The following is a 26,497-nucleotide window of genomic DNA, read 5'->3' on the forward strand; positions in this document are numbered from 1 at the left end:
AAAACATAATAAGGGCACCACAAAACATTTATATATTACGATTTTTCTTTGGCCCACAAATAGAAAATAGAACGGAGAAAAATACCCAAGCCTGAACAACTGGCACCTCATTTACAGTGATCGCCAACAATCAATTTATAATGTGAATGAATGGAAAAATGTGTGAATGCATAAAGAAAATTAATGGAGAGCTAGTTCTTTCTTCTTTTGCTGCCAGATCTTCCTGTGATTGGCGAGCTGGCTGGGGACAGACTACTGGACTGGAGGCACCTACTCTTCTTGGTCCCACCTACCTCCTCTTCAACACCTGCAGAGGGAGGGGAAAGAACAATTATTGCATGTTCATAACAGTTACTGGCAGCATAGATAATAGAGCACAGTGTCTCTGCTGGTATAAAAACAACAAAGAAAAACAAAAACCATTACAAAGCTTACCCTCAGCCTCTTTCAGGTACACTCTTATGTCATCAACCATGTGAGCAGGTAAATTAAAGTCTGTCTCTTCATTCGGAAATGGAAACATCTCTAAATTCTCCTACACAAAATGTATATGATTAACGAGTGTGTGTGCGTGTGTATGGTGATTGGCTTACTAGTGACTCTAGATCGTACAATGTCCTCAGGTGCTGCCAAATCTGTCTTGTCGTTAAGAACAGTCCTGCTGATTGTTGCAACTTATGTTGAATGCACACCATATGGAAATTTTTGTTTAGTCCTGCAGAAATACATGTAAATCCATAGCTATATTAATAGCTTAGAGTAGTTTACCGACAGGCTTGAGTCCATGCATTGAGTGAAAGAGGGCTACCTCCAGCTCTGGAGTCCATTTAACATCTGCAGCAGTCTCAGGCTGAGCCATCCACACACGTACACGTACCTATTAAATATACAGGCTTTTTGTGTTGTAGGGTGTAATACTATGTTCTAAATAAAGCCCACTAAATGACCTTTGATCTTTGGCTTTGATGTGGGCGGACACTCCCCGGGCTTATGTAGATGGGCGTGGCCACTACCAAGATCAAGCTACATGAGCTAGCTAGCTAGCTGTGTCAGATTGTCCTGATCCTGTGCCTGGTAAGTGTGTGTACTCTTGCAACAAGGCTAACAGAGCCCTAGATATGTAGCTATAACCATGCATCTCTTTCTTATGCTGTTCAGAATAGCCTATGAGCATGGAGGGCAAGTTAGACCATCCAGGTAGTGGAGGCCATGGACTGAAGGTCCTCTCCAACCTCAAGAAGCATCTCTTTGATATTTCAGACTCATCAAGGTGAGGGCATGATCGCTGAAGCTACATTGCATGCACTATGTGATTGTCTCCATGTACGTAGCCACAAGTCCAGCGTCATGTCGAGTCGAGAAATATGTGCATCTTTCGTTGATTTATCAGAGTCTGTCTGCGTTGCTGCTCAGAAGTGAGTCATGGCTGAGTAGACTATGTGTGTTCATAGTGTTATCTTGTAGACCAAACTCTGGGCAGCTGCTCTCACAAACTGTGGAGCTACTGGTGCATGCCTGCTCCAGCTCTGATCAGCATATTCGATTGGCCGCTTCAGAAAATCTCAAGAAACTTATAAAAGTACGACAAAAATGAATTGTTATGTTGTTGGATTGTTATGAAAGGGAAACGACACAGTTATTCTTACCAATTCACTGTTTACTGATAATTACTTTTAACATGTAGGTTCTAATGTTCTCCCATCTGTCTCGCATTCAGCAAGACTTGTTCCACGAATTGAAGAAGGTGAGTACAGATTGGCAATTCAACATGTCACTGAGCGTCAGACATAAAATTTCCTTTTCATTGAATCCGTCCCTTATCCACTTCTTGTACTGTACATGTATGTACTCACCTGTTATCCCAACCCCTGCCACAGAATGGGACGTCTCGCTCTCTGTGTGTGGCCCTGGACTGTTTTGCTGACTTGTTCCCCCTCACACGCCCGGCTAAGGCGAGCAGCTACGCTCAAGGTCTCCTACCCATCGTGGTGCGACTCACCAACAGGAAGGAGGAGGGTCTCCATGAGGCACTGCAGGGAGCACTGGCCAAGATACTGCCCACCATGACCCCCTTCTTATCAACAACCAACTTGCAGGTGGGTGTATTGTGACCTACAGTCTGTAGCTGAGGCCTCAAATACCGCCTCCAACTTACCATATTAGTGTGGCTCATACTGTAGTGAAAGGGTAACCTGTGTTCATGGCTATTGTACTGTATAATATTTATGTATGTCCTTGAAAGCCTACGCTCTCTCTTCAGTTTCTGATGACTGGTCTGGTGAACCGACTGCCCACTGGTGCCCCCACCTATCGGAGGATGGCCTCCTCTGCCCTCGTGGCCATTGTGCTCAACTGCAAGGCACCTGACACACAGGCAGAGTGGCTCATCAATAAACTTCTCGGTGAGTGTATGGGTCTAACGTTAGGCCATAGCTGTTGTATTCATCTTAGATTCAATTGTACATTACATATGCCTAGCCTGAGCTCTGTTTCTTAGCAGGACAGCCTTAACCTTACTGTAATTATTTGTAATTGCTACAGATTTAGGCTGTCATCATCGAGCCAAGAGTGAGATAGCACAGGGAGTGTTGCTTGTTCTACAACAGCTGTTCACCAACATGACCACCATCACACCTCCACTGGACACTCTGAAACAGGTGAATTTTGTAACCACTTGCTAAACTGGTACTAATGAATGTATACTGCACTAGTAATTATTACATTGTATTTTATGTCACTTAATTCAATACCCACTCGGCACATTCCACAGGCATACTGTTTCCTGGTGAGTTGCTTGCTGTACCGTGAGCCCAACACCATCATATCAGCTCTGGAGTCTCTACATCAGCTCCTCCTATCAGCCACACCAACTTTCACCGTCTGGCTCACCACATCCCAGTCAAACGCACAGGTACCTCATTACCAGTACCTCAACCTGTTCTCCATACCTTGGTGCCTAGGTGGCTGTGGACTACTGGGTCGATGACTCATCCAGCTGTGGCACTCCAACTGACACTCACTCACTTGGAGATGTGAGTCACCACATCTCCACCTACTTTAAATTTACATATAGGAGCTAGACTTTCTATATTAGGCTGCCTTTACTGTAATTATGCACTAGCCAAGTCTCTCCCTCCCTCCCAGTCTCAGGTACTAGAGACTATGTGTGACAGCTATTTTGAAAGAGAAGACATCACTCTGAGTTACCCTGAGGAGTCCAGCAACACTGGGATGCCGTCCACAGGGCTCTCCAATGTGGTGGTGCATTCCCCCTCCTCTGAGAATGAAACCACTCCTATTGTGGGTGTGGTCAAGGTGGTGGTGACTTCTTGTCTAGCGGTCAAAGAGGGGTCAGAGGTCGTATTACAGAGTCTCATTCAGGTCAGGGAGACTGCACACATTTAGGCTTGTTGCAACTACATGTAACTTAATTATGTCAGTCAAGTGTAAATATGTTATTTTTGTGTCCTTGCTAGTGGCATTAATTTATTTATCTACAGTACTTGGTGGACACCGTGCTGAAGAATGGACGAGTGAGTGCCCAGAGTCTGGGCCTGGCGTGCATTACAGCTGCTGTGGACCTGGCACCCTCAGTCCTTCTCTCCCTCGATCTTCTCATTCCCTTCACTACCGCGGGGGACCCCAAACTCAGGAACAGAGCTGTCAAGGTAAGTAGACTGTGTTGCATAGAAACACTAAGGCTGAAAGGACTTGCTGAATCCACATAGAGAATAGTGATACATGCTACCAAGGTTTTCATGCTCTGATCTCATGCAGCTCTTGGCGACGGTGATATCAGCTCAGCTGCGGCGTTACCATGGAGATATGTCCCAGTGCCCCCCTCTGGTGAAGACTTGCTGTGAGCTCTTGGTCACCATGTTGGATGATGACACGTCAGTCGTACTCAAGGCTGTGTGTGAGGCCCTGCAGCTCTGTCTACCATTCCTCGTGTCTTCAACACAGCCCGAGATAGGTACACCTGTCTGACACAAACTGATTCTAAAATAGTGTATTACAAATTTTGCTGATGTCAAACAAACTAGCTTGAGAAACATATAGTTGGCTATTGACTATACTTGCACATACCCAAATTGGTACAGTTTTGATTGTACTCTAATTACTCGCCCCCTATCCAGTGATAGAGATCTTACACAAGTTGCTGCCATTTCGGGAAAGCTCCTACTGGTTGACCAAGGTGGAGCTGCTCCAGACGCTGGGTTGTCTGGACTTCACCTCCCTGGCCGTACTGGACTCACAGCTGCCAGAGGTGGTCCTCAGCGAGGTCATCTTCAAACTGTTGGGAGATGTCGACCACAGGTACATGTACATGTATTACATGTGTATCATACTGAATGGCATTCGCTTGTCTATTTGCATATGTACTCTGAGGTGGTATAATTATGTTTGAAACAAGCTGATTCTGTGTTTGAGTTATTGACTTATAAAAGATCAGGACTGGACTGGTGTAACGTACTAGAAATGTTGTTCAATAGACTTTTGATACCACCAACTGAAGCTTGTCATTTTACAAGTCTTTGCTGTAAAGGCTCGATAATTTACAATGGCTTGTTGTACATTGTAACAGTTCAACTCTCTGTATATACTGCTCATAGTTGTGTGAGTATTTTGTGGAATGACATGTATCTCTCCATATATATCATCAGAGTGCGTGCTGCAGCGTGTCAGTGTTTGGTTCAGCTGGCCCCTAACCTGGACCCGAGACAGGACCGAGTGCTCTCCCTGGCCAAATACCATTCCTCATCTCTCTTCCTCCACCTTCACTCCTCGGTACGACAGCTGTCACTAGCCAGCATCGGGGACACCATGGAGAAGCACTCCCCCAAACCACCCCTCGGACTAGAGCACCTCATCTGGTTCCTAGTGGGCAAGATCAGGTGAGAGAATAATGTTAAAAACGCTAGAACACAATCAAACATTTCATGTTTTAATTGCAGCTCTTCAATTGATGCCTCCCTACAACTGGGCTGTCTTGAAGCGCTGCACAGTCTGTGTGAGAGTTTCCCTCCTCCCTCGCTACCGGACGAGTGGGGTTGCACCACAACACCTTGTACCCTTCTAGACACTCTCCTGCAACTACTTAGGGCCTCCAAAATAGCCTGGGGGGTTCAAGGTGAGATCATATCACTGCCTGGTACTGCCTAGCTGTAAGTATATACGTCATTGTCCAGTTGCACACTAGCTACTGTTAGTGTGTGCTTGGTGCTACACACAGATAACTAAGTTTCCTCTGTCCCTGCAGCTCACGGGGATTTGTTAGAAGTGACGACATCAGTGTTCCTCTCCTGTGCCCTCTCTCACCTACCCTCCTCGCCAACAAGGGACAAGTCCAGTGCCGGCTCCCCCATTGCCCAGGCAACGCAACTACTGGGGCATGTGGTCAAGCTCCTCTCTGTGTTTGTGCATGTCATAGAAGAGAGAGAACCAGAGATCAGGGAGAAGGTCAGTGTGCTAGCTGAACAGAGTACATGTAAATGTATTATATGTACCGTAATATTTTGTGGGTAAAAACCTTTGCAAACAAGCAAAATCAGCAGAAACTTTGATCTAACTATTGCGTTCTGGCAAGGATTATGTTTTGCCGTTTTGCTAAGTGATCAACGCTTGCAAAGTTCACATAATTATATTTGATGCTTGCTAAATACAGTATCTCTTCTTTTATCATTTGCTGTGTTCAGGAAGAGCATGGAAGAACTATATCAACACTGTACTTGATTATCTTGTGTTTGCCACAGAAACTTACCAAACCTCTTCTGTCTCCCAAGAAACCACTTGTCAGTGATTCTCCATCTCCCAGCAAGCCCAAATCACAATCATTAGATCTGTTTCAGAAACCTCCTCTGGCACCAAGGTACCTATCCCCAGTAGTCTGGTTGTGTAGCTCCCAGCCTGACTCTAACGTATGTGCAGGGATGGTCTGGGCCAGTTTGCCACTCTACCTCAGTTTATGAGGCTGTATGATGCCTGCAAGTCTGCGTACAGCAACTATAAGGTAGCAGCTGGTGTACTTGCCTGCATGAGTTACCCTCTGTATGTATATATGTGTGTGTGTGTGTGTGTGTGTGTAGCTGTCGCTGGGTTTGGTGGGAACAGACAAATTCTCAAAACTTCTTCAGAATTGTCACAACAGTTTGGCTGCTCTGCTGGAGGTATGTGACTATGTGTATTGCTGATTGCATAATTGCAACTGTACCTGTACATGTACCTATCAGATGGCTACCACTGAAGATGTTGGGAAGCATGTTGAAGAGATCCTTGGTTACATATCGTACACAGTCAAAGTGGACCCGGCTGGTGGTCTGCTCTGCGTACAGCAGGTGTGTCTCTATGACCTTATCTATATGTATAATCTAACTGCCTAACTTATGGTACCCCACCCCACCACCAGTTTCTGAATGCCCTGTTTGGCCTGAACATAGCGGCCCAACACACTCATCTCCATTCCCCCTACATATCCTCTCTCCCCTACAACCTAGTCACTCTTAAAGGGTGAGTTGCCATACCTCTATATTGTTGACACTACCAGCTAGCCTTTTTGCTGCTCAGGTCCTCTGCAAAGTCGGTGTACGGTGTGACAGTTACCGAGCCCCTGGACCAGCTCTTCCCCTGGCTACACGGGGTGCAGTCAGACGGTGAGAGAGACAAGAAGAAATTGTGAGTGCTATAAATTATTAGTGTGTAATAACACTTTGTTCAACCAAACTTTTTTCACCGCAGACCTGGCTTGCTTTTGGGGAAAAAAGCGTTGCTAGGGAAACCAGTCAATTCTGTGGTAAGTGTGTGCTGTACTAGTGGGAAATGTGCATGCAGTAACTGTTTTATCCTTGTCTCTAACTTGTTCAGTCTGCGATCAAGGACTTTATTGGCTACTTTGAGCCTCTCGTGGTGCACTCTCTGGCCCGGTTCTCCTCTACCAGCTCCAATGTACTGCAGCAGAGGGTGCTCTTCCTACTCGTGCAGCTGCTTAACCTTAAAGTGAGTACACATTTCTGTTATTGTGTCCCCGAATCTCCACAGTGAAAACTCCATATTGTTATGTGCTACAGTCGTATATGTGTGTACCCTGTGTGCAGGTTCGCTATGACCTGCTTGACTGCAACCACGCCTTCCTGGACTCAGTGCTCAAGCTCATCAGTCTGATGGAGATGGGTGTGGTCAAGGGCGGGGAAACGATAGTCCCACATCTCTTCCAGTTCCTCGTGCTACTCGCCTACGACAACTCAAAGCTCATGTCCATACCAGAGGTGTGTGTGTGTGTGTGGGGGGGGTAACTTAATAGTGCCACACCCCTTATTTGGATATCTTACTGGTCTATGTATAATTATATATTGAGCAACTTTGCACTTCATCTTTCTCTTCAGGTGATGCAGAAGTGTGACGGAGTGATGGCGTCTGGTCACAATGTTCTCACCTTTGCCATTCCAGCACTGCAGCCGCTAGTGCTCAACCTGTTTGTGCGTCCTGCTAGAGAGAGCACTGAGCTGGAGATACAGAGGTAGGCATGCTGCACATACTGAGGCATTTCCTGACTTATAGGCACGCTACACACACTACTGTAAAGGCATTTCCTGACCTGAGCTTATAGCGTAGAGGTTTGCTTAACTCCAATAATATCTATCTCATTGTTTCTTTCAGGGAGGTTGTGATGAGCATGTTGCTGCGTCTTGTGGAGCACTCCAAAGTGGTATCTCTCCTCACTCACGTCCTCGACTGCTACAGGAAGAAGAAACTAAAATGGGAGCAGGTCAGCTGTTCAATTCTAAAACCACCCTAACAATGTTCCCTGACTACCCTGCTCTAGATATCCTCCTAATGTTCATTTTTTTGTTCCCCCGTTTCCACTGTATAGGCCTCCAGACAGATATTTGCCGCCCTCTTGCCACAAATCGGGAAGCTGCGAGTGACTCTGAACAGTAGCGGCTCTCTTGTGTCTTTGTACCAACTCCTCACAGCAATGGACCCATCCGTCATCAGCATTCAGGTGGCCAGGTCAAAGTACACAACAGCAATTAGTTTTTATATTTAGCAATGCTATTACCAACATTATCATTTTAAGCTCTATATACTGTCCCTGCATGACTTGACTCTGATCTCTAATAAATTTCTGTCTGTAAAAGAATTTATGAATTTGCTCATTCTCTGACAGGCTCTGTTCACTGCTATTCTCAAGCCGAGGGGGCTGACTTGTGTCACGAGTCTGGTTCGTTGGCTGGGAGGTGTGTGCACTGTGTTGGAGCTGATGGTCTCCTCGTGTCACGAGAAACTAGTCCTTCAGACTATTAGGTGAGGCCCTCTCAGTCCTAGATATACAGACTATTAGGTGAGGCCCTCTCAGTCCTAGATACAGACTATTAGGTGAGGCCCTCTCAGTCCTAGATACAGACTATTAGGTGAGGCCCTCTCTTGTCAGTCCTAGATACTACATACTATTAGGTGAGGCCCTCTCTTGTCAGTCCTAGATACAGACTATTAGGTGAGGCCCTCTCTTGTCAGTCCTAGATACAGACTATTAGGTGAGGCCCTCTCTTGTCAGTCCTAGATACTACAGACTATTAGGTGAGGCCCTCTCTTGTCAGTCCTAGATACTACAGACTATTAGGTGAGGCCCTCTCTTGTCAGTCCTAGATACTACAGACTATTAGGTGAGGCCCTCTCAGTCCTAGATACTACAGACTATTAGGTGAGGCCCTCTCTTGTCAGTCCTAGATACTACAGACTATTAGGTGAGGCCCTCTCTTGTCAGTACTACACTGTATAAGTACTGTACACAAGAAGGTTTAAAATTTTTGTTGTGAACATGGTGACAAAAGTAAGTTCCTCCGATACCCATCGATTATATGGATCTAGAGCCAATGAATGGTTATATAGTCTCCAAGTTTTGTAGTATAACTTGCATTCTAATAAGCAGTTATCAATAATCGTATATGGAGAAAATTAGCAAAAATGTATTTAAGAACTGGATCACGTGATCGTGTAGACCTCCTCTGGCGATGGCGTATTAAACCAGTACATTTAGATTCATTGCCTGCCTAAACCACCAGGTCGGGTTTCAGGGTTGTACTTCTTTCCTACTAATTATTCACCACTAGCACTGGTCTGATAGAATGTAGTTTAAGGTAGTTAAACGTAGTTAATGAGGGAATCGCCTTACCTTTAGGTAAGGGGTACACAGACATACGGGCATGCCCCTTTGTGCTACGCTACCGTGCATGCGTAGCCTACACGTGCAAGTACAGCTGCTTACAAAACTGATCTACTGGCTGCTCAATTTTCGAGCCTCCCACCCCCCAGTCGGTTACCACCTATCACCTATTTCCATCTGACGATGTAATTACCGGGAGGGGGCTGAATGAGGGCCCCCCCAAACACTTACTCCCCCAAAACTTAACCACAGTCACGTGACTCTCGACCTCTAGGGCGACAGAGTCCACGGGACACGTGACGCCAGCTTAGACCTGGTACTACTGCCAAAATGTAAATAATATCCGCGCATCGGATATGACACTCTAGTTATTGCAACACTCTTGCGACCGTAGTTAAACCCCTATCTCTTACTGGGTCGAACTGAATAATAGCAATTCATTATCACAAACACAATGGTAGCTGTAGGTCTTACAAATTATTTCTCCACGACCAACGACGACAGTTTTAAGTGTGGAGTCTGACCTAAACTGTAGTTGAGTGTGGATTTTCTAGTTTCTGATAAAAAGTGATACCCTAGAAAATAACCCACCCACATATAACTGAAGGGGGCGAGTTCCATCCATCCATCAAAGTCCCTATCCCCCCCCCCATATTTGCACTGCTACTCTTACCCCCTACAGTCCTTTGAGCTTCCATGTTCCCTCATTGAGCACCAGTCTGGCAAGTGTGGAGGTGGAGGATGGAGAAGAGGTGTCACATGAGCCGTCCCACAAGCTGGCAGTGTTCCTACAGGGAGCTCTCACTCTAGCTACCAGTGCCCTCAACCAACTACTATCACAAGTGGGTAGTCTACGGTATACTGTAGTACTACAGTGTAATAATTATGATAATACACACTTGATTTGCATATCATTTTACATTGATTGCTACATTGTATTGACAGAAATCAGCAGAGGACCACAGCTTACTGTCTTTCCTGACAGTGAACTTGCTGCTCCTGCTACAAAAGCTAGTCACGGGTACGTATGTGTGCATGCATACACTGTTAGTTGTGTACACAGTAATGATGATACAGGTTCCTTTCCATCTGTGCGTGGTGCGTTTGAGAGTTTGCCGGTTCCTGGTATGCTTGAGAGGGCAGTGTCTGACCTGGCCACACCCTACCCCCTCCTCACACTCTCCTATATCAACTTCACTATGGTTACTCACGGCATCAAAGCTCCACTGGTACGTATATGCATGCAGTTCTGGCTCTCAATGTGTCATCAATCCAATGCCTATACTGAACAAATATAACAGGTGTAACATTCATGTACATGTATGTAGCTGGATTGATTATTATTCACAACCCCCCCCCCCCCCAGCTGTTAGAATTCCTGGTTGGCAAGGAGAGCACTGGGGTTAGCTCGAGGCATCTTCTCCAACACACCACATTGTTGCTCCTCAACAAGCACTGGACAGAGGGTCAGCTGACCTCTGACCCCCAGGTCTGTGCTGCTCTAGCCAAGTCCCCTGCCCTCTTACATCACTGTCAAAAACCAGGAGTAAGGAAATTCATCAAGTGAGTACAGTCCCCCTTGACTTCCCTTGAGTGCTAAGCAATTATTATAGACTTCTAACTCTCTTCTTTATTACATGACAGCTAGTACAGTTAACTCTATATTGCACATGGTTGTGGCTGTACAGGTTTGCACAGGAGGAGGCAGAGGTGCAGGAGTGCTTGGTGCGACTCATCAAGAGCACTGACATTAGTGGCATACAGAACTGTGTGAATGTGGTGCGACTGGTCTCGTCCATTCCCTGTCTGGACACGTTCAATTACCTTTGCTCTGTTGTCATACCAACCACCACCACCTCACTGAGAAGAGCAGCAGAGAAAGTGGCGATCGAGATGCTCAATAGTAAGTCTGTATCCATCCATTACTGCCCGTATAGCTGGAAATTTTCGTGAGGTGCAAAATTTCGTGTTTTTCAAGGGCAGAGCAGCTAATGCGAACATTACAAACGGGATAAACTCCCACGCACCAGTATTTCACATGCAAAGCTATTGGTGGGTGTGGTTTTCTGGCATTGAAACGCAAATATTAGAACCCACAAAAATTTCTGCTGAGGGCTCTGGAGCCAAATTTGCACCCACGAAAATTTCCCGCTATACGATATGTGCATGTGTATGCAACATGTTGTAGGCAGCCAAGACTGCTTGTGTAGGTGCATACGTGTTTTAGATAATTCAATCACCAACTACTCGCTGTTCTCCAGGTGGTGCACTGGAACTGGCAGTGGAGGACGTGAGGGCAGCCATTGCTGAGCTATCGTCTAACCGAGAAATGTGAGCTTTGATCTCTCTACCTCCTTGTCACCCTTAGCTTCATGTGTCCATCTCCACACAGATGCGGTGATTTGCTGGCTAAACTAAATGCACTCTCCACTGACCAGACACAGGAGGCTGACACACCATCACTGCCCATACCACCCAACCTGGATATGAAGGATATCAACAAGGTACATGTACATGTAGGTGATGATGCATCAAATTTACGATTTTGCTCAATTAAATTGACTTTTTGTTCCATAATAAGCATTGCATTTTACGGGGTCACTCATACATGTGCACTGTACTACTATTTCCATGTCTGCTGTCGGTGTTATTTGACCTTTGCCCTGCAGGAATGGTATATTGAGAAGGTAAAGGGGTTCTGCCGAGTGCCAGGTGTGAGTGGTGACGTGTGTGCTGCACTGCTTAGCCCTCTGAATGTGGATGATGTCACCAACATCATTGAGGATCCTGACTTTCCTCTGGTACATACGTACTTTGTGTGATGTACCAAGTACGAATGTATAGGGCTGTACGTATGTGTAAGCAGTAAGGAATTTATATTTGGGGTAGTGTTGGAGAGAATAATTTATTTATACGCTTAGTACAATTATAATTATAATTATGTATAATTAATCAAAACTATCCCCCTCCCTGTTGCTGCAGGGTTTGTTGGAGGGCTGTATAATTCATGGTGTGTTCCTGAGCCTGAACAAAGACAGCTTGGTGGCATTTGAAGAGTCAATGCAAATGGAGCTGGCCCCAGTCAGTCCACAAACTGACCGTGTGCAACCTCTGTTACAGGTACATTGTATATAAAGTGCTGACATGTGCTGTGTTGTATACAGTTGGTGTGTACATACTCAGTGTTGATATATTATATTAGGATCGTATTCAAAGCATAAATCTATATGCTAGAAACATTACACTGTTGTATATCACCTTCACATATACTCTGTGCCCCGGGCACCTCAGGTCAGTGTGAAGCGTGTCCTGAGTGCCCTTAAGGCCAATTGTTTGGACCCAGTTCTAGTACCCCCAACTGTGAGACTGTTAGCTGCTAGACATCAAATCACACCTGAGCTCACGATCGATGAGGACACTTTCTCAGCCTTACAGGACTCCAGTTTATCTGCTCTCTCCCTAGCTGCCAGTGGTACCAATCTGCTGGCTCTGGGCTCAGCACTGGACTACTGTGCCTTGGTAAGATATCGTTAATTTTCATTGGATATGAGAGATATTTGTTTATTCCTACGCAGATGTTGCAGATTCCAAACGCTCACAGTGCTCTGTCAGAAAATTGGATATGTCAAGTTGTGTCGGACTTAGCGAGAGTGTTTGCTCAAGGTATGCACTCGACTGTTAGAGAGGTAATGTCAAATTGTGTTCTCTCTATAGCATATCCAGTTCTGAAATCTAAAGTGGAAGAATTGTCTGGTGAGAAAGATAACACAATATCAGGTTAGGATTATAACGTGATTTCCACTTGTATGCAAACAACATGTTCAACTTACATTGTACATTGTTTACGTACAATTATTTTGTGCAATGAGCTTACTGTGTGTCCTACAGAAGTGGAATTCTCCAGAGGACAGCTGGTGTCCATGTTGACAATTCTCCTGGAGACAGAGACTGAGCTGGCCACTCATAGCCTGGGGGACAGTCTGAGACACCTCACCCTAGCCCTCTGTCGTCTCCCGCTCTTCCACGAGGCCGCCATGACACCAGCTGCTCTCAAGGGAGACGAAAAGATCAGCGTCAAGATGCTAGACCAGGCACTCATGGAGAGTGAGGTGGGGACTGTACATGAACATAGCTTTTTGTGTAGAAGTTTATATTTTCCCTTTGTACAGATCTTGGTACAGTTCATGCAGCGTTGCAACTTTGCTGGTTGGTTGAATCGACTGCAATTTGAGGAGAGGTGGATGCAACTGCTGGGTGTGGTCAACCAGCCCCCACCGCAAGAGGGGGAATTCCCTGAGGAGTACCACGCCTACACACTCAACGTCTGTGCAGGTCAAATAATTATGTCTATAAACTTTAAATTGTAAATATATAATTATTATAGTGCCATCCCAAATTAAATGTATTGCTTGCAGGTGTTCAGGCGGTGACCTCATTGTTATTGAGCACCCTGTTGCGGCCTAACCTTGGTGACCCCACCTCCTCCGTCCCCATGCATACCCCTCGCAATATCGACCTACTCTTCCTCGGCACCAGGTAAGTAGTTTTGAATTGGTTTGGGGTGGTTCCTTGGCCTTTTATTGACCTCTACCATTGTTGATATGTACAGACCTGGCCGGAGACTGTCCCTCGCGAGGAAAGTTCTCGAACAGAAGCTACTATTGGGGTGTGGTCGCCGCTCCAGTCTCTTTGACTACTATCAGAGTCCAGTTCAACGTCAGTTTGCGTCCCTGCACTACCCCGCCCTGTACAGTCACAACATAGAGAGGGAGGCATGCAGCACGGAGCTGGGTGTTGGTCAACTCTCCCTCACCTCACTCTGGCCGGTTATGCTCATCGAGGTTGGAACAAACAGTGAGCACATTGAATGAATTCAGTACGTAATGCACTTTCAGTTTAGATGATTTGATCGATTTTCTGAAAGCTCACAATCAGAAAATGTGTTTATTGCACAACATTTGTAGTGGTCCAAATTGACCAATTTCCCCATCTACTACAGTACAAATAATTATAAAGGATTCAGGCCTGAATTTGACAAAGTGTGTAGTTGTCATAATCGTTGGTATCTGCAGTTTAATACTTGTTTACAACTTTATTAGATGTCTTTCAGTCTGACTCTGTGGAGGTGGACATCAAGTCTTGCATCATCTCAGTGATAGAACTGTACACCCACTGGCTGGCCAACCCCATCCACACACTACAGCTACAGTACACCCTACAGTCTATTATCATGCTCTCAGACCTCTTTGCTGTGGTGAGTCAAATCTGCCCTTTTGAAATATTTTAAAAGCATTTGTCTACACTTGTTACACCCTTGTAGTTGATGTTTTAAAAAATACTCCCGTATAAAGATTATCTGTTTCCATCTCTCCAATTATTGTCAGTGACCATTACATCATCACCTCCCCCCCCCCAGTCCTCCCAGGTGGAGTGGATGCTAGGGACACTGCTGGACATGTACGAGTGCCACCCTCACGAGGACATGACCTCTATCTCTCTCATCGTCCTCGGCATACTCAAGGCGACGGCCATCCTGAAACTGGTCAGTGCTTTGTACACATTACTGTATGCCATCTCACACATAGTGCATGTTGTGTACAATCTGAGTTGACAGTGTTGTTAGCAATGCTGGCATGCAAAGTTTTCTGCAAAGTTTTCTATGTTGTTGTTGTTGTTAAGCTGTGCTCCCAACAATTCCAGGGTGGACCTGAGTGTGAGAAGATCGCCAAAATTGTAGAGAAGTCTTTAGTACTAGAGTCTCCAGCAATAGTACAGGTACTCCTCTATGAACCCACATGTCTGCTTTTAAATTAATATCCTTTCCCACAGAGTGCTTGTGTACATGGACTGCTCTATGTGACTGAGGATCCAAACAGTGCTCTAATAGCTCTCGTGTGTCCTGCAGTCACCAAGTTTATCTCAGGATGCTTGCTGAGCTTTCAAAGGTACATGTAGGCCTGTGCTGATTGTATGTCATGTTTATGTTGCCACGTTACAGGTACACTGATCGTTTGTTGTCGGCAACCTGGTCACTTGCCGTAACCTTGGTACTGAAACACACCAATCACATAAAGTAAGCCATATCACAACATTTGGATTGTCTTTGTTGGTCATACATAGCAACCGATTCCCTACAGAGACCAGTCCTTCACAAGTGGCATCCTAGAGCAAGTGTCAATGATCCTCCATCATTCTAACTCCTCCTCCTTCCTCTTTCACTGTATCACACTCGGACTGGAGCTGCTCGTGCTTAACTTCTCTCTCTCAGCAGAGGACAGGCGGTCCGTGGCAATACTGGCAGCTAACAGGTATGACCAGCTGTGTGCATGTGTGGCTCTGACTGTTTATAGCGTCGTGTGCTCTGCAGATTTGTGAAGTCCGAGCAAGCCAAGTCCCTCTCTGCTCTGGCTCTACTTATCACATGCATGTATACAGGTATGTACTGTTGCTTTGTACCTGTCCGCTATATTGTGGGGTATTTACCAGCTGACCTTTAATAGGTGAGGCTGCGAATGTTGCCAGTGTCCCTCAGACAGCGCCACGAGAAGTGGAGACCACCCTTCAAGCTAGGGAGCAGATTAATAACTTCATGGAAAGGTACATGTATAGAGAAACACAACACCACTTGGACTCTGCATTTGTTGCAACTCGCTCTTGCGTTTGCTAATTGAGATGTTGGTGTTACTTTTTAAACCACATCTGATGTTATTGACTCCCCCCTACAGACTGCGCCATGGTCCTTACCCCGACATCCATTTCCTGGTGGACATCCTGCCTGACCTTATAGTGGACTTTCTCCCGGTAATGGAGGTGCTACAAACTGTGGTCACTGACTTTGTGAGCCCTCACCAGACAAGACCAGAGCTGGCGGCGGCTGTGTTGAACAAGGTATACATTCCTAGGAAAAGCGACTAGCTTGAGGGGCATTAACTTTCAAAAACGGTAGACTAGATAAATGAGGCTTAATTGAAAGCCCTTTTTGTGAACCCACTCAGGGTATGTACCATGTTGATGTCTATGGTATGTAATGTTTCTTGTTTTCCCAGACATTCCTACTGTTAATGAAACGTGGTGAACAACCGCTACTGATTGATTGGGTCTTGCTGTCACTGGAGAGTTTCGTACAACAGTAAGTGTACAGTTGATAGCAGCAACCCCCCCTTACACCATCATGTTTTCACTGTTGTCTTGGTACTGTCTTTGATAGCAGCAACCCCCCCCCTTACACCATCATGTTTTCACTGTTGTCTTGGTACTGTCTTTGCACACCTACAGAGAGCCTGAAGGCAAAGCTGTTTGGAGTATCACCTGTCTCCTAGCATCAACATGTACCAACGAGTACATCCTCTCATTGTATCCTACCATCTATCATTACAGGACGCATTGTATATAGCTACTCTATAACAGAACATCATTCCTTGACTATCTTAGGAGCAAATTCCTGTGTCATTGGACAAAACTTCCCAAGATTGAAGCAATGGGCCTTCTGTGTCTAGTGGCTCGAACTTTTTACTCTCAAGTAAGTACATATTATATGCATGCATGTACATGTATTATTGTTTTAATTTACGTGTGTGTTTTCTGTACAGTGCACTAAGGACAGTCAGCAAGAGCAGTTCTTATCAAAGCTAAAAACCTCAAAAGACTTAACTTTAAGACGAATAGCCGACTTTTGTGAACAGAGTTGATGTTGACTTTAAATAATAGGTGTGTGTTTTGTAAACAGTGATGTAAAGAGTAAGTCCCATTACGAAATGATAGTGCACCATGAGTAATTACTGTTTGCAAACATCATGCAGTTACAACAAGATCAGATCAGTGTCACGTCACTTAGAACTAATACTGCAGCACTCAACCCCTTCATTATGTAATTATTCATGAGTTGTGGTTAGTCTCCGACTGAGGTCAAAACATTGGGGTGGGGCAGAATCCAAGTGCTTGGAGACAACAATTAACAGTAGACTACTATACTAGATAAAGTAGCCGGCCCCTTTAGCAGCAAGCAAAGTAAGGCTCAATGGACACACACCCTGCAGTGGTCTCTACTGGGGCTGGTCATTATGTTGTTGCAGGCAGCCTAGAGAGGCTTGGCAAAGACTTGAGCACTCAAAGAAGATTGGATGTGCTTCATTCCACCCTCTATGCACAAGTGGTTGCAGACTCCAAGCACAGCAGAAATGATGTTGAGTTGTGGTATGGAGAGTATGTGCAAACATTGAAGAACTTGGGCTGGCAAATGGACATGTTTGATTTGCAACAACAAACCCCTAGTGGGATATTTTTCAAGTTCTCTTCGATGCTTGAAAAGTGTGGTGATTATAGAGAGTTACTTCAGAGCTTTCAGACAGTACGAGTCTCAAATCCGAAAGTTAAACTACTGCACAAGTATACGATAGACAGTAACACTATAAACTTTCAGCTTCTCCAGTTGAAACGAGAAGACAAACATGGAGTAACAGTCAGCTTTGCAGGTTGCTATGCACAGATGACAAGAAGCTGGATGACTCGAATCAAAAGCTTGAACTCTACCCTCACTAGCTACCTCTTTGCAAGCATGCCAACACTACTAGTAAAGACGTTTTGTGGAGTGCAAGATGGGACTTTAGACTATGTAAAATATAGTACACACAGAGAGCGTGTGCTCAAGGAACTAACAGACGCTCAATTAACGAAATTGATTGTTGTTTTATAGTGTTCATAAGTTTTTTGGTGAAACTTTTTATGACATAATTATAATACTAGCTAGCACCCTCTGTATATGTACTTCCTTCAGTGAATGTCAAAAAAAAAGCAGTATACACTTCCACTCTGCCCATCATAATCATAATTATATACGCTACATCATTGTTATAATTATAATGATCATGATGTGCATGTACTGATAAAACTAACAAACACAACTAACAGATTTATTACGTTCGCTTTTGCTAAGTGCACATCTTGTTCCTTCTTCAACTGTATGCTTACGAACATGAGACACATAAGCATTATTTATAGGTAACAGTACATGGTCAAATCCAGGTAAAATTATCCCGTGCTTATGCACTAGAATATCAGCGGCTGATGACGTTCGATGTATTGTTTTGTAGTTCAGTACTCCATGAATATCATGGGTATGTTTGACTTCTGAAGCAAGGACGCTTGTTATATTTCCATTAGGTGGTATTTCTCCTTTCAGTCCACACTCCAAGTGACGTTGAACCCATCTCATATTCAGTGCTCCACAAGTTTTATTCTGATGACACCATCTGTCAACATAATAGTGCAACGATGTTTTAGACATAACAGGAGTGAAAAAGTCATCAGTGTCCGAAATAAAAACATAGTCAGACTGACCAAGTAATCGATACAAGCAATCTTCGGTGGCTAGCAGCTGAGAGTGATAGTAACTGCGAACATCGTCCAATGGACTTCCCCACACAGAATATGTTAAATATCCTTCATGCAGCGCTTTAGCAACTTCGGGTAATTCCAGTCCATTATTGTGTATAAATGATTCCTCGACTATTAGGTAGATGTGATCGACTCCAATTGTTCTCTGGTAATGAAGCCATTCTTTAAATAGTGGTGGCACACCAAACACAGGTCCTCTGCAAACAGTTACGCTGAACGGATAGTCAGTGCTTCTTTTGACAGGCTTCATGAGAGATGGAAACACAACATAGCTGAGGGACTCGACTGAGATTATCCGGTGAATTTGATGGGTTGTGGAGAACCACTGTCCTCTTTGAACGTGCTGTACAGACTGATGCTTATAAAAAACATAGGCTTTGCTGCCTGGAGTTACTGGCAGGTCAAAGCAGTCTAGCATGATGCACCAATGAGTCAACTTTTTGTCTTTGAAAATACCAGTTTTTCGAAGCCATGCATTCACAAGGCAATCACGAATCTAACAGAGAGAAGAGAGTATAACGTCAAGACACGCAACATAATAATAGCCACCTTATATGTGTCTGCTCTGAAACCAGCTACTCCACAGCCGTTGATGAGACTATATGTCAATATATCGGAATGAACATCCAATAAAAAGACAGTTGAATTACTATGTCCCTCACGAGTTCGGTTATCAAAATAGACAGCTCGAATGACCACATCAACAGGTGATTCTCTGTCAGTAACAAGAAAGGGATAAGAGTGGTCGTGTTTGTAGTGGACATCGAGGACCAATGCTGGGTAGATCCAACGTACCTCTCGATCTCGAGTGTTCAATATTGAGATGTTTCCGACCATTGAGCTGTATAAGAGCGACAAACATATTCCAGCTACCACAATGCAAATCAGTTGGCAGACAGCTGTAGATCTAATACAATTGAGTTTTGCCATCAAGTATTCACCAAGTTATAGATAGATCCATAGGAAACAGCTCAGGTGACCAATGTATTGCGTGTTGCCATTCAACTTCATGATACAAAGTACCACAACTTACCCAGTGTGGTACGTTTGGGAAGCCTAACAATTTCTCTAACAGTCAAAACACCCACTCTCCCTTGAGATACATATTTTTACAGGCCTAGCAGCTGGTCTATAAATTGAATGGTCCTTGAAACATGTTATTAAGTTGGCTTGGCTTTAGCAGAGGAGGCATGGGAGGTACGACAGGCCATATACAGAGCACTGGATTGCTTTGATCTGCCCACTCACTGGGCAACAAATATTAATTTATAGTATCAAAATGTTGTTCTAAAAACATTCACAAAACAAAAAATCAAGCCACTACAGGGAGTTCTTCTTGCACAACATTAATCCAAAAGTTAGCACAGCTAGCATGATAAGTCTGTCCATTGTGGAACAACAACGTTAGGGGATAATCTTCCACTTTTCTATCTAACGAGTTCCTAGCTGCGATGTTAACACTCTTGCCAGCCAAACAAAGAGAGCACTTGGAAATTGAGTCTGAGAGTACATCGCTGACGTCAGTTACTCCTTCCTCAGTGGGTGTTGTTTCAGAGTACAGCTCCTCCTATGGGGGAAAGAAAATTATTTAGAAGAAGTACAGCTACCACTTAAGAGTTACAGAAATCTTTGTATAGAGCTTACCATAACATTGTTGGGCAGCAGTGCTATGAGGGAGGCCCAGTGAGCTTGAACGGATCTAGTGTACTCAGCATTTTCAGCACCTGTAAACATGCACAGAGCATGCAATACACTGTACATACAGTACATGTGGAGAGTATCACCTGGTTCCTTTCCCTTGAGGTATGAGTACACTCTTCTAGACAGTCGGTAGACCTCCGCAATACCTGCACAAATGCACACAACTAAATAACAACTTATTGCAATGGTAACTTTGATACCTCTGAGCTTGTTCCTGCCCTCCTCTGACCCAGCAATCTCCTCCTTCAGCCCTGCTTCCTCGACACCCCCAATGACATCCACACACGCCTCCAGCACTTCTCCACACTTGTACAGGCACTTTCTCCACACCTCACATGGATCAGAGGTCAGTTTCTGAAGGTAGAGAATGACAGAACTGAGTTTTGAGACATCCACAAATTGCCAAAATTGACAACACATACGTACATAATGTATATGACACATATTTATAGGGAATACTTACTGTGTAGTATAATTATAATTATTTGCAAGCAGGGTGTCATACAGGGGGGGAAAGGGGGGATATCCCCCCCCTATCTCCAATTTCCCCCCCCTTTTTTGCTGACTGAGGGTCCATAGCTGGCAATTTTACATACTATGAAATAACAGTTGACCTTTTTTTAGCAAAATTTTCTGGTTACTTTTCTTATTTCCCCCCTCTACTTCAAAATCCTGTATGACACCCTGGCAAGCATTAATTAGTTCATACTTACTTCAGACTCAGTGACACTCTCCTGACTAGGCACGCTGTTTACCTGTACCCCACCAAACGCCTCAAAGACACCAAAATTGTCCAAATTCTCAGGAACTAACAGCTTGTCCTCCAATGATCGAGTAAAGGTGTCTTTTGCTAAAAGACGGGCTTCCATCTCTGCATCTAAAATCTCAAGTCCAGTGAGTGATTTCATCTGTTTTGTCTCTGTCTCAGGTTTCACTAAGTCCAACATGGCAGCGGAGGGTTCGAAATGAACCGCTACTACAGGAGCAGAGCTGACTGCGGGTGACGATTGCGGAAGGGTGGGTAGGCCGTCCAAAGGAGAGAGGGTGGTAGTAGGGGGTGGGTGGGCTTGGGTAAAGTTGGCCCAACCTTCAGTATTTGATGAAGAGGTGTTGAAGTTAGCAAAACTTGTCGACATGCTTACAGACACAAACGAACCAAACTCAGCATTGACAGTGTGTTCTTTGCTCGTTACCAATGTATCGAGTTCCCCTAAGGGATTTCCAGAGGATGGGTAGGTACCAAAACCACTTAATGTTGAAGTAGACGGTGTAGCAATACTTGTTGTCAGTACTCTAGAAATAACTGGCTGCGAATTGCCTGAATTAAATTCTCCAAAGCCTACAGTTTTATCTGAAATAACTGGAACTTCGGTGCTTGTCTTGAGAACATCAAAGACTCCATACTTGTCTGCAGAGGTAGTGGCAGTTTTGAACTCTCCGAATTCGCTATTTGATATAACTGGAACTTCAGTGCTTGTCTTGAGAACATCAAAGACTCCATACTTGTCTGCTGTAGTAGCAGTTTTGAACTCTCCAAATTCGCTATTTGATATAACTGGAACTTCAGCGCTTGTCTTGAGAACATCAAAGACTTCATACTTGTCTGCAGAGGTAGTGGCAGTTTGGAACTCTCCGAATTTGCTATTTGAGATAGTTGGAACGGCAGTGCTTGTCTTGAGAGCAGTAAAGACTCCCGCAGAGGTAGTGGCAGTTTTGAACTCTCCAAATTCGCTACTAGGAACTTCAGCACTTGTCTTAATAGGTCTGCACTTGTCATTTTGCTGTGCTACTGAGTCTAAAAGTGAAGTATTCACCAGAGGGGAGAGGGTGGAGGTACTCAGAGATGAAACTAATTTGGAGGTATCAAACGACGATTTCGAAGACTGACTAGAGATACCACTGGAGGATGGAATACCAGTGCGCATTGTTGGAACAGAGAACCCTTGTTGAAAGCTTTCAAAATCATTGTGGGTGGTTGTTGGTTGAGGAAGAGGGGCCTGCAGAGGTGTACAGTATGTGTACATAAAGTATGGACTGATCGAGGTTTGAGCTCACACCTTTCTCATTTTGTCCATCACAGGTACAGGAGGAGCTGGTGCATTTTGTAAGTCAGTAAATGTTGGGTTGGGACAACCAGCCTGAACGGAATGAAAAACAAACACTTTATATCACTGATACATGATACGAGCACAACACATGAGCATGTACCCAGCAATAATAGAGCATACAGTAAAACAAATAACTAGCCATTGGAAACGCTTACTTGTATGAGCCCAATAAGACCCAGTAGCACAAACAGCTCAGTCTGTGAGAGTTTTCCCGGTGTCTCTCTATTGACCTGCTGCCACAGCTTCCCCAGGAGAATCTTGGGAAGGTGACTGGACATTAGCACTGGGAACAGGAGCTCTGTGCTTAAGGATCCATCCACGAGGCAGGTATTGTACACCTCCATATAGAGTGGGGGGAAGGCAGAGGGGATCAGACCAGTGGAACTACAGGGGTGAGAGAGTGAGCGCCTTGGTCATTGTGTGTGTGTGTGTGTGTGTGTGTGTGTGTGTGTGTGTGTGTATGTGTGTAACTGACCTGACTGGCTGCGGATGCACTCTGGGGAGGTGTGGTGAGCTGGTGGAACGGTACCTCTCACCAATCACAGGAGAACCGCCACTCACTGAGGGAATAGGACGTGTATACGAGCTGGTCGGAACCACACCCATTCCAGATGGCTGAGATGGAGGGGGCAGACCCTGAAACTCTCCAAAACTGTCATCTCCCATCTCTTGAGGCACACTGAATACGCCTGCATACAAAATAAATAAAGATAGCAACATTAATTAACTATTTTATGGTACAGTACCTTGAAAGTTTGCTGTGTCCATAGTCCATGCACGTGGCTTGACCTGTGCGACCTGAGGTGCAGTGTTGGTGGGGGGTGGTCTCTGCTGGGTTGGTGGACGCCTTTTGGTAGAGGGGGACATATCGGACAAGCCAATGAGACTATCAATAGAGGTGGGTGGTTTAGCTTCGGCAACATTCATTGATCGCATCCTTCGTTTCTGTAGCTCCATTTCTCTCACTCTTTGTTCCTCCCTTGCTTTGGCCAGCTGCTCCTGAATATAAGTAGCTTGGTTCTGTACAAGAGGACAAGAAGTATAATTAAACAGTTCCTCAACTCCACATAATCCTACTCTTGTATTGAGAAGAGGTAGCAAGGTACATTTGTGAAGCCATGCAAACGTACAGATAAATACTGACACGAGATCGATAGCAAACAAGTAGACGACTATTTATGCAGTGTCATGAAGTGTATAAATAATTATAGTAATTCTCATGACCCTCAAACAAACATCTTTGGTCCTAACTAAAAGACGAGGAGAAGCTCTAGTTGAGCTTACCATTGGCTGCTGTGGGGGCCTGTACACCTGGTTACTATGGTACCCAGTCGGCTGGCCGGGTGGAAATTGTTGCTGATGCATGGCAGAGGCTTGCTGCATAGACTGCCACTCACCCCACCCCTAGACATGAAACAAATCAGAGTAAACAAAATAGAGGTAGACAAAACAAGTGTAGGGCCTGGTTACGTACATACGTACCTGGTTGGGTTGGTTCACAGAGGCAGTTACAGGTGGAGGCATGCCCCACTGCTGAGGGTTGGAGCCAGGCACCCTAGGGCAAAGGAGAGCTATAAAGTGGGCTCACTGACTATCAAACACTCACCATTGATTACTCATTCTCTGTGTGTGTGTGTTGGATCGATCTGTACTGTACTATAAGTACGTACGTACGTATATATATATATATATATATCTATCTCTGATCTCTTGATGCGATGAAGGGTCAAAGGACCTTTAACCTTTGACCTTATAAGAATTGCTTTCCATTTGGAATGTGAGCTTCTCCATGTGGACTGATGAATGGCGTATGGAACTATAAATACCTACCTGCAGCACGTATGTTGAGCTCTAATACACATTAGTAAGTACACATTTATTGTATTCCCTCAGGTTGAGCGTGCATTGCAGGCCTGTGATGGTGCTTTACTTGCTGTGAGTTCATAGATTTCATTGTCTGATTGTACAGCGGATTTATATGCTCATTGTGTACTCTGCTGTAGGAACTGGTATCGTTTAGACATCCACATGTTCAGAACCCCAGATTACAGGTGCGTAATTGTGTGTTGCTACTGCATACAAAGTACGATCTCAATTCCATCCAAATTACTGCAGGATGATTTTGAGAACAAATGTCAAGCGTATCTGGAGCCTCCGTTTGACGAAATGGTGGCTGCTCATATCAGGTGATACCACCCCCTAAATATAATTGAACGCTCAGCGTCTCTTAATCCTCAGGGGGGTGGGTGCTCAGAGGATGGGTGACGTCAAGGAGATGTGTGCCTGTCAGACAATAGTAGTGCAGTATCCAACTGTCGGTGTAATACTGTGTTTAGTTATACATTTGTATACTAGTGGTTCTTAACGTGAATCAGATCATTTCTGAGGGCTCTTCAAGCACAAAAGGAGGAGAATTGGTACGTTTGCCCGGTGTCATACTTACAGTCAATGCATATGTACATTCACCAGGGCTCTGCCAGTACTCAAGATGGTTGTGCTGGACCTACGACTGTTTGCTCTGAGAGTAAGTGGAGACTCCAGCAGGTTGCATCAGCTTACCACCTACTCCCCCTCCCCCCCCCCCTCTCTCTCTCTCTCTCTCTCTCTCTCTCCCTCTCCCTCTCTCTCCCTCTCCCTCTCCCTCTCCCTCTCCCTCTCCAGGCTGAGAAGGACCTAGTCCCCACAGGGAAAGCCAAACCAGGGGAAATGCTAGAGAAAGCTGCAGACGCTATCATGTCCTGTTTTAGAGTCTGTGTCAGTGACAGGTAAGTGTGGTGTGTGTGTGTGTGTGTGTGCGCAAGGGGACTGTGGAGAGATATATTCTTTTTTCCTCTCAGTCGAACTTCACTGGAGTATTCCAAAAAATGGGGCACCCTGGCTTTAGTGAACCAACTCATGAAAATTTACTTCAAGGTAACCTCCCCCCCTCCCCATCTTGTCAGATGCATTAATTGTCTACACAGATCAACAAACTTCACTTGTGTAAGCCTCTCATTAGAGCCATTGACAGTTCAGACATTAAGGATCAGTTCAGTATGGCTGACTTGGTCACATACAAGTGAGGAAATGACACACATAAATTATTACTGCTCTGTATGTAGAGTCATCTGAGTGTTGTATGGTGCAGGTATTTTGTAGGGAAAAAGGCAATGTTTGACAGTGAATTCAAAAAAGGTAAGTCAGCGCAAAAATAATTTCTCCATTTCTCCATTCCAATAACCCAAATTCCATATATTAGCTGCCGAGTACCTGCAGTTTGCGTTTAATCACTGCCATATTACAGCCAGAAAAAACAAGAGGTAATTACATTATTTGATATTAACTACCCCCCACATGCATAGTCACTGTATCCCCCACCCCTCCCCCACAGACTGATCCTCACCTACCTAGTACCTGTCAAGCTATTGCTGGTGAGTGAATCTGACTTCAGCATTTCATGTATAACGATATGGTTTCTCAGGGTCACCTACCTCAGCGAGTACTGCTCCAGAAGTATAAATTGCTCCAGTTTGAAGACATCTCTAAAGCCGTTAGGTATGTACAAATTGCACTAAATGCTTTCCTTTATACCACCCCCTGTAGTCAAGGCAACCTCCTTTTGCTGGCCAAGAGCATGAAGAATCATGAACCATTCTTCATTCACTATCGTGTTTATCTCATACTAGAGAAGCTAAAGATGATTACCTACCGAAATCTCTTCAAGAAAGTGTAAGTATTCAGCTCTAAAGAAAAGTTGAACCTATTATGTATAGCAGATTATATATCATGGCCCTTGATACCCTCTTGCAGGTATCTATTGATGGGAACCTTCCAACTGCCTCTGGCTGGGTTCCTAGGAGCCCTGCACTCCCTTGGGGAGAAAGACATGGATGTGGATGAGGTCCAGTGCATCCTGGCTAACCTCATCGACAAGGTGATGGTGATGTGCAATAGCATGCAGCAGGTGTGGTGTTTATTGTGTGGTTGTTGTTCTGCAGGCATTCATTCGAGGTTACATCTCCCATCAACATCAGAAACTGGTAGTTAGCAAACAGAATCCTTTTCCTACTGTATCGACTGTTCTTAAACAGCAAACATGCACCTAAATCATTAATTTTTGTTGCCCTGATTGTCAATATAATTATTGTCATTGCAA

At 44.7% G+C, this 26,497-nt stretch overlaps 5 protein-coding genes across 7 annotated transcripts; 2 read left to right on the top strand and 3 right to left on the bottom strand.

Moving 5' to 3' along the window:
* Nucleotides 1–110: 110 nt before the first annotated feature.
* Nucleotides 111–924, bottom strand: LOC135341290 (MRG/MORF4L-binding protein-like). Its single transcript, XM_064537808.1, has 4 exons — nt 769–924; nt 594–715; nt 436–535; nt 111–307 (listed from the first exon to the last, which is right to left on the bottom strand). The coding sequence occupies exons 1-4, from the start codon at nt 857–859 to the stop codon at nt 192–194; spliced, it is 429 nt and encodes a 142-aa protein (XP_064393878.1). The 5' UTR covers nt 860–924; the 3' UTR covers nt 111–191.
* Nucleotides 925–977: 53 nt separating this feature from the next.
* On the top strand, nt 978–16,949 carry LOC135341158 (huntingtin-like). Its single transcript, XM_064537653.1, has 59 exons — nt 978–1,074; nt 1,159–1,270; nt 1,332–1,415; nt 1,465–1,579; nt 1,685–1,744; nt 1,878–2,096; nt 2,261–2,402; nt 2,542–2,657; nt 2,771–2,911; nt 2,961–3,032; nt 3,145–3,381; nt 3,501–3,668; nt 3,778–3,973; nt 4,137–4,317; nt 4,665–4,895; nt 4,956–5,131; nt 5,261–5,460; nt 5,754–5,869; nt 5,929–6,010; nt 6,087–6,167; nt 6,231–6,335; nt 6,407–6,507; nt 6,565–6,672; nt 6,736–6,790; nt 6,862–6,993; nt 7,092–7,262; nt 7,380–7,513; nt 7,654–7,762; nt 7,868–7,999; nt 8,165–8,301; nt 9,843–10,002; nt 10,106–10,181; nt 10,238–10,389; nt 10,527–10,723; nt 10,849–11,063; nt 11,422–11,491; nt 11,553–11,664; nt 11,830–11,961; nt 12,143–12,280; nt 12,452–12,679; nt 12,736–12,823; nt 12,875–12,937; nt 13,049–13,269; nt 13,330–13,492; nt 13,576–13,696; nt 13,770–14,014; nt 14,260–14,414; nt 14,577–14,702; nt 14,861–14,935; nt 14,990–15,105; nt 15,159–15,233; nt 15,298–15,468; nt 15,528–15,595; nt 15,661–15,757; nt 15,886–16,048; nt 16,207–16,289; nt 16,436–16,513; nt 16,592–16,679; nt 16,750–16,949. Exons 2-59 carry the CDS (start codon nt 1,167–1,169, stop codon nt 16,846–16,848), a joined length of 7,680 nt encoding a protein of 2,559 aa, XP_064393723.1. The 5' UTR covers nt 978–1,074; nt 1,159–1,166; the 3' UTR covers nt 16,849–16,949.
* Nucleotides 16,950–17,937: 988 nt separating this feature from the next.
* Nucleotides 17,938–19,626, bottom strand: LOC135341182 (uncharacterized). The gene is made up of 2 exons (XM_064537684.1): nt 19,103–19,626; nt 17,938–19,049 (listed from the first exon to the last, which is right to left on the bottom strand). The coding sequence occupies exons 1-2, from the start codon at nt 19,481–19,483 to the stop codon at nt 18,048–18,050; spliced, it is 1,383 nt and encodes a 460-aa protein (XP_064393754.1). The 5' UTR covers nt 19,484–19,626; the 3' UTR covers nt 17,938–18,047.
* A 157-nt stretch (nt 19,627–19,783) lies between these two features.
* On the bottom strand, nt 19,784–24,116 carry LOC135341161 (synergin gamma-like). Of its 2 annotated transcripts, none has more exons than XM_064537659.1 (12): nt 23,969–24,116; nt 23,845–23,917; nt 23,647–23,766; nt 23,109–23,382; nt 22,838–23,051; nt 22,518–22,746; nt 22,312–22,392; nt 21,010–22,251; nt 20,455–20,608; nt 20,338–20,400; nt 20,198–20,277; nt 19,784–20,120 (listed from the first exon to the last, which is right to left on the bottom strand). In XM_064537659.1, exons 1-12 carry the CDS (start codon nt 23,980–23,982, stop codon nt 19,866–19,868), a joined length of 2,799 nt encoding a protein of 932 aa, XP_064393729.1. In that variant the 5' UTR covers nt 23,983–24,116; the 3' UTR covers nt 19,784–19,865. The 2 variants fall into 2 exon arrangements, with proteins under 2 accessions (XP_064393729.1, XP_064393728.1); XM_064537658.1 differs by having other exon boundaries at nt 20,968–22,251; nt 23,969–24,115.
* LOC135341184 (PCI domain-containing protein 2-like) lies at nt 24,093–26,470 on the top strand. Of its 2 annotated transcripts, XM_064537687.1 has the most exons (17): nt 24,094–24,201; nt 24,256–24,297; nt 24,366–24,413; nt 24,478–24,548; nt 24,601–24,666; nt 24,738–24,779; nt 24,832–24,886; nt 25,024–25,127; nt 25,200–25,275; nt 25,326–25,420; nt 25,490–25,536; nt 25,601–25,661; nt 25,733–25,772; nt 25,823–25,896; nt 25,945–26,070; nt 26,152–26,275; nt 26,340–26,470. In XM_064537687.1, the coding sequence occupies exons 1-17, from the start codon at nt 24,166–24,168 to the stop codon at nt 26,445–26,447; spliced, it is 1,215 nt and encodes a 404-aa protein (XP_064393757.1). In that variant the 5' UTR covers nt 24,094–24,165; the 3' UTR covers nt 26,448–26,470. The 2 variants fall into 2 exon arrangements, with proteins under 2 accessions (XP_064393756.1, XP_064393757.1); XM_064537686.1 differs by having other exon boundaries at nt 24,093–24,201; nt 25,823–26,070.
* Nucleotides 26,471–26,497: the final 27 nt, after the last annotated feature.

Source organism: Halichondria panicea, chromosome 9 (assembly GCF_963675165.1).
Source record: "Halichondria panicea chromosome 9, odHalPani1.1, whole genome shotgun sequence".
In the NCBI taxonomy this organism is placed as follows: Eukaryota; Metazoa; Porifera; class Demospongiae; order Suberitida; family Halichondriidae; genus Halichondria; species Halichondria panicea.

Coding starts and splice junctions, on each gene's coding strand:
- LOC135341290 (XM_064537808.1), bottom strand. CDS start 859: ATGGCTCAGCCTGAGACTGCTGCAGATGTTAAATGGACTCCAGAGCTG. Junction 536..593: donor TGTACGATCTAGAGTCACTA/GTAAGCCAATCA, acceptor CATTTTGTGTAG/GAGAATTTAGAGATGTTTCC. Junction 308..435: donor GTACCTGAAAGAGGCTGAGG/GTAAGCTTTGTA, acceptor CTCCCTCTGCAG/GTGTTGAAGAGGAGGTAGGT.
- LOC135341158 (XM_064537653.1), top strand. CDS start 1,167: ATGAGCATGGAGGGCAAGTTAGACCATCCAGGTAGTGGAGGCCATGGA. Junction 7,514..7,653: donor ACTGAGCTGGAGATACAGAG/GTAGGCATGCTG, acceptor TGTTTCTTTCAG/GGAGGTTGTGATGAGCATGT. Junction 16,290..16,435: donor CTGGAGAGTTTCGTACAACA/GTAAGTGTACAG, acceptor GCACACCTACAG/AGAGCCTGAAGGCAAAGCTG.
- LOC135341182 (XM_064537684.1), bottom strand. CDS start 19,483: ATGGCAAAACTCAATTGTATTAGATCTACAGCTGTCTGCCAACTGATT. Junction 19,050..19,102: donor TCAGAGCAGACACATATAAG/GTGGCTATTATT, acceptor TCTCTCTGTTAG/ATTCGTGATTGCCTTGTGAA.
- LOC135341161 (XM_064537658.1), bottom strand. Junction 20,609..20,967: donor AGAGTGTCACTGAGTCTGAA/GTAAGTATGAAC, acceptor CTCTACCTTCAG/AAACTGACCTCTGATCCATG. Junction 20,401..20,454: donor GGGCAGGAACAAGCTCAGAG/GTATCAAAGTTA, acceptor GCATTTGTGCAG/GTATTGCGGAGGTCTACCGA.
- LOC135341184 (XM_064537686.1), top strand. CDS start 24,166: ATGGCGTATGGAACTATAAATACCTACCTGCAGCAC. Junction 25,128..25,199: donor AGAGTCTGTGTCAGTGACAG/GTAAGTGTGGTG, acceptor TTTTCCTCTCAG/TCGAACTTCACTGGAGTATT. Junction 25,421..25,489: donor GCTGACTTGGTCACATACAA/GTGAGGAAATGA, acceptor TGTATGGTGCAG/GTATTTTGTAGGGAAAAAGG.